Source organism: Acomys minous (assembly GCF_964271855.1).
Source record: "Acomys minous genome assembly, chromosome: 16".
Classification (NCBI taxonomy): domain Eukaryota; kingdom Metazoa; phylum Chordata; class Mammalia; order Rodentia; family Muridae; genus Acomys; species Acomys minous.
In genome coordinates this window covers 48784757-48790756 of record NC_140498.1, presented here as the reverse complement: position 1 = coordinate 48790756, position 6000 = coordinate 48784757, and the positions used below count along the sequence as shown (strand labels likewise).

Below are 6000 nucleotides of genomic sequence, written 5' to 3'. Positions count from 1 at the left end.
GGCCTGTTTTTTCTCTCCACACTCAGGCACCCTTGGCACCTCTTGGTCCCGCAGAACCTCCTCTTGCAGGGGACCTTCATGGTGGACAAGCAGCGCCAGCGTCACTTCCTGGAGACCAAGGCTGTCCTGAATGAGCAGGAGAAGACCGTACACACTGTGGTGCTGGGCTACCAGGCTGGGCACCTCTATGTGAGTGGGCTGTAGGGAAGGGGGCCTCTGGGCACAGGGCACCTACTCACCTCTGCACATGTATGCCTCTCCTAGGTCTGCACAGGCCTGACACACCCCTATGACGATAAGGCTATCCCCCGGAGCCTGGAGGGGTGCCTGGTGGTGGGGAATCCGCACAACGTAAGTGACCATTCCACCCCATGATCCGTGTTCAGTTTTATCACGTCTCACTCAGCTGGCTTGGTTTGTCATGCCCGTGCCTCAAACCCTCGCAGCATGTTTTAGGATGGCGAGCCCACTTCTCACTCCCTGGTCTCCACTGCCTCAAATTCATCTAGGCCTTCCACTGCCTTGGCCAAATCTTTCCTGACTCAGGACTTTGTCACATTCTGTGGTTGGAGCTGTCACTGCTCCCTCGGCTTCAGTTCCCTTCTGCCATCTGTATAGAGTGAAGTCACACCTCAGGTTGCCTGGCACGCTTTCCTGCACCCCCCGCTGCAATACTCCCCCCCACCCCCGTTCAGCTTTGATCATCTATATGACGTGCCCACTTACGTTTGCATGGTTATTCTGCCAATCTTGGTTGCTCTATTCGTTTGTAATGTTTCCGGGGTCTCCCCCTGTCACCACTTCTCCAATCTCAAGGGGGTGTGGTGCATAATAATTGCTTAAGGAGTCTTTGTAAGTCAGTAAGCTTGATGCTGTCTATCATCTGTTAGCTAACTGCATCTCTTTTAGGCCTGTGGTGGCATGGTCTCTGTTACAATTACTTCACACCCTTGTTCGGTGTGAAAGTGCAGTAATTGTTTAGTGAGAATGTGTGACTATGTCCCAATAAAACTTTATGGGCTGAGGGGATGGCTCAGCACTTAAGAGCACTTGCTGCTCATCCAGAGGACTGTAGTTTAATTCCCAGCATCCACAACCACTCTTAACTCCAGCTCCAGGCATCTGATGGCCTCTTCTGGCTTCCACAGGCACCTAAGCTCATACATAGGGAACCATGGTTAAAAATGCAAATAGCGGAAGGCAGAGTCAGGAGGACCTCTGAGAGTTTGAGGCTCACCTGGTCAAATTCCAGGCCATCCAGGACAAATCAGGCTGCACTATCCAGGGCCAGAGCTACAGCCTGTGGCCTCTTGATTTGCAGTCTTGCCGCGTACACCCTAGGCTCACATTGCCTGCGTGTCATGAGCAAGTCTATGTCCCCGGGCCTCAGTCCCCTTTCCTGTGGAGTGGGCTGCACATCTGTTCTCACCCAGTGGCCACAGATCGGACTGTTACTGGTGACCTCTCCGAAGCCCGTGACAACATGTTTACCAGGGCCTCGTTAGACTCTTCCTACCCTCTCAGGAAGAGATCACCATAATCTTCCAACAAGCATCGATTGAATACTTACTGTTAAATATGAAATATTCACCACACAACATACATGGTACAAGATTTATTGTAGAAGCATGGGGCGAGAAGGAAGGGGGCACCCCAGGGAGGGAGAGAGAGAGAGAATTAGAGAGACAAAGTAAGACAGCAACTGATGGTGGGTTTGTCCTTTTTATCCTGGGTCCTTGGTGGCAGTGGCAGGTGATGACCTTAGAGGTTGCTAAGCAACTTCGTGGCAGGCTTGTGAAGGTTCCTATATGCTAACACCTACTATGTGTACAAGGAATAAAGTGGTGCTTCTCTCTGTCCGGAGGGAAGATGAAGCCAAGCACGTAGTAGGGGCTAAGTGCTCCATCCCAGAGCTTTACTGCTCCTAAGCCAGGGGCCCTGACAGTGGGTCCTCCAGATGCTGGCCAGTGATATCCCGGGCACGTATGAGGCAAAATGGTACAGAGAGCCAAGTGTGACACCTACAGGGGTGGGCCCCAGTGGTTTGTAGGAGTTCCTCAGCCAGAGACGCCGAGTGATACTCCAGACCAAACGGCTGCGTGTGTGTTTTTATGGCCTGCGTACTTTGAGAAGGGTTTAGACAAAGCCTGGATTTCTGCTGTTTATAAGAAAAGAAAAAAATCAGAAGTTCTGGCCTTGCTTAGGTTCAGACCCCAGCTGACAACATCTGGCCAGGAGCTGGGGCTGGAGAGGCCGCCACTTTCTGTCACTCGGCTCTCTGCTCTGCTTACAGCTGTGCCTTGGTAAAGAGGCAGCTCCATGGCTTGCCAAGGCTCTGGGATCTGCCTGCACTGTGAAAAAAGACAGAAAGTTTTTCTCACGCACAATTTTCCTCCCTAGCTGCTTCCTTTTCTGCCATTTTGGTTCCAAGACACGATGTTTGTGTGAACCATCTTGAGTGAGTCCTTGGGGCAGGCAGTCAGAAGTTCTCCATCAGTACAGACAGGAAATGAAATCAACCAGCAATGGTGTTGTTGAGTGAATAATTGATTACAGTGTGTTTCCTCTTGTTGGGTTACATATTGCCCCAAATGTAGCAACTTAAAATATGTGTCTTTCAGTCCCTGAGCTCAGAACTGTGAAGGAATTGACATCACTGACTTCCTTGCAGGGATGCTCCAGGAAGAAGCTTCTAGAAGCCATCTATACTCCTTGGCTCTTCCAAAGACAGCAGAGGAGTGCTTACCACCCTCTGTCTGACTATGACCCTGCTGCTGTCCCTTTGTAAGGTTCTCACTTAGACATAGATTGCAACCTCAGAGCCTGGCCCCACCTCAAGATCCTTAAATCTTGTCACCTCAAGCTACAGGGTTTAGGATGCGGCCTGGCTGCTCCTCTTGCCACTCTGTGCCATTCTCTCCCACTCTGCGCCACTCTCTCCCACTCTGTGCCATTCTCTCCCACTCTGTGCCACTCTCTCCCACTCTGTGTCACTCTCTCCCACTCTGTGCCACTCTCTCCCACTCTGTGCCACTCTCTCCCACTCTGTGCCACTCTCTCCCACTCTGCGCCACTCTCTCCCACTCTGTGCCACTCTCTCCCACTCTGTGCCACTCTCTCCCACTCTGTGCCATTCTCTCCCACTCTGTGCCACTCTCTCCCACTCTCTCCCACTCTGTGCCATTCTCTCCCACTCTGTGCCACTCTCTCCCACTCTGTGCCACTCTCTCCCACTCTGTGCCACTCTCTCCCACTCTGTGCCACTCTCTCCCACTCTGTGCCACTCTCTCTCACTCTGTGCCACTCTCTCTCACTCTGTGTCACTCTCTCACTTTGACCTTGACATTTCAGGCTAAATATAGTGGTCCTGCATTTACTAAGTACCTACTGTGTGTTGCCATCTGAATGCTTGAAAGTTTGCAGTGAAGAAAACAGATGGACTGAGCCCTGTTGACCCTTGCTTTTAAAACTTTATTTTATTTGTGGTATTGAAGCCTCTACCTCCCTTCCACCAACCCCTTAATCCTGGGTAAGAGAGAAAGGAGGTTAGTGAAGAGAGTGGGCACAGACTCTTTTATTTCTCCCAGCCATTTGGGATCAATGGGGTTTGTTTTGTTTTGTTTTTTGTTTTTTAGCAATCCACTCTCTGTCAACAACAACACAGTAAGCAGTTTCCTCTGAGCTGCTACACTGACAGTTTCTCTCTGTCTACCACACCATCTGCCTCTGGTCTCTCCTAACTGCTACATGCCATACACCATACTTTCTCTCTCTCTCTCTCTGGGCTCTCCTATTTATCTCCCTCGGAGTCTTAGACCACGCCCCTCTCCGTGCCACATGAGGCAGGCTGATACCAGCTGGCAAGGGATCATGCCCCTCACAAGACAATTATCAGCTATGGACAAACTAAAGCCCAACCTAAAAGCCAAAATTTAGGATTGAAACAAAAGCATATTTACAGACTGTAACCCAGTTTACAAAGAAACCAAAACTTCCATTACAGAGCCCCACTCTGTGGGGAGAGTCTTAACACTGCTTCCATCAAGCCCACTGGCACCTCTAGCTAAGAGCAGTGGTGCTGCCCTGCTAGAAGGCCCAGCATGCACCTGGCTTCACTTACTCTTCCATGAATGGACATCAATCTCTGGGCCACTTGCTTTTGGTCTCTGGATTCTGCGGTGGCTTCTGCTGCATGTGGATGTAATGGTGACTTCTTTCCACACGATGGTTCTCACACACTCAGGCTAAGAACAGTGAGGTCAAGGTGACATTAAAAATCAACCAGAAAGTGGTTCTGCATCTGAAGGGCTCACACCACGGCCGCTCTCAGCATGGAGGGATCCAGCACAGCATGGCTCTGGATGCCACCCATTCCAACCAGGTGAGTGTCCCCCGGCTGGGGAAATGTTAGCTAGTGCCTGCCAAGGGGAGCCCGAGAGTCTGTTGTGGGGTGCACCCTTGTAATCCAGCACTTGGGAAGTGAAGCAGGAATATCAGGGGTTCAAAGTCTTCCTTAGCTGCAGTGAGACTGTTGAGCCTGGTTATGTAAGAGTTTTTCCTTTAAAAAAAAAAAAAAATATATATATATATATATATACACACACACACACACACATGCATATGAATATACTTGTGCATGTATAGAGGTCACAGAACAACCTGAAGGTGTCAGTTCTGTCCTTCCACAGTGTGGATCCTGGGACAGAGCTTAGGTTGGCAGGTTTGGACGCCAGTGTCTTTACCTGCTGAGCTATCTTGCCAGCCTAAGACCGCTTCTTTAAAAATACAAAAACTAAATTAAAAAACAAAATAAACAAACAAACGAAATATGCTGGGGGGAGGGGGAGCAGCGTGGGTCCACCCTCAGGAGTGAAGGGTGTGATTTCTCCCGCCTGTTTCCTCAGACCCTTCACTTGAATGGTGGCTTTGACCTAACACGGCGTCGACAAGGAGCATTTGACTTCATCGTAGATGCACAAGCTGCTATCAACCACAATGCCACGTCCCAGGTCAGAGGCGGGACTCTGCCCTCTTGTGAAGGGGAAGGGTCTAGGGCAGCGGTTCAGTTGGTAGGACACTTGCCTAGTGTGCATAAAGCCCTGAGGTCCATTCCCAGCACAACATAAATGCAGCAGAGTGGTGCACACCTGTAATTCCCACCCTCCACCCCCCGCCACACTGCAGCCCAGAGTAGCCTTACCCCATGTCCCCACTCAAGGATCCAAGCAAGCACCAGGGAGAGGGTGGAGAAATCCATGAAGTGTTTCTGAAGGCCATCCAGTTCCTATGGCCAGAAATCCCACCTGGCTGCAGGGAAGGCTGGGAAATGTAGTTTAGCTGTGTGTCTTAGCGAAAAACCATGAGCCCCTTAGAGTAGCTGCTGTGGGTATGCTCTGCATTCATTCACTCCCACGTGTGCACCGTATGTCTGTCTCATACCAGCCTCTGCTAGGTGATGGGTGGCATGGGAGACTCAGGCTTGTCTCCGTCTCCAAGGAGCTTCCTACTCAAGTTCAGTTCCCAGGATACGCTCACTAGCTGTGTGATCTTAGGTAAATCATTACGCAATGCCTCTGAACCTCAGTTTTACTAGCTGGGAAATGGGACAGTAACACTAACCCAGAAGAGCAATGTGAGGTTCAACCAGGTGATGGTCAGGGAGCCAGGACCACAGAGCAGGGTTCATGGTCAGGGTCCAACAGGAAGCAGGCGCAACAACTGGGGAGCTAGGGGCACCCCAACACCAGCTCTCCAGCCCTTACCAAGGATGAAAAAAGCTCACCCCTTTACTCCTTCCCATACCCCAATAGGTCTCAGTTCAGCTAAACAAATCAAGCTCCCACTTGGCATTTTCCTTGCAACTCCAACCTCCAGACGGCCTTGCCTTCCTGCCCAGCTTACAGGTATGGACATTGCTCTTGAGATGGCCTTGACCGGCCCACCAGGTGTCCCCTCACCACCAGCTCACAGGAGGATGGGGAGGGGCGGGGCTTAGAGCTG

The 6000-nt window shown here is 50.9% G+C and overlaps 1 protein-coding gene across 1 annotated transcript in view; it reads left to right on the top strand.

Annotated features, from left to right (window-relative positions):
- Positions 1-6000, top strand: part of LOC311586289 (uncharacterized protein) — a gene marked incomplete at its 5' end in the record, with an annotated part of 116120 nt that overhangs the window by 65766 nt on the left and 44354 nt on the right. Inside the window, 5 exons of the mRNA XM_084762260.1 lie at positions 27-189; positions 265-351; positions 4244-4381; positions 4905-5009; positions 5811-5903. Of these exons, the coding sequence (XP_084618386.1) occupies positions 27-189; positions 265-351; positions 4244-4381; positions 4905-5009; positions 5811-5903 (586 nt within the window). The remainder of the gene's footprint in view (positions 1-26; positions 190-264; positions 352-4243; positions 4382-4904; positions 5010-5810; positions 5904-6000) is intronic.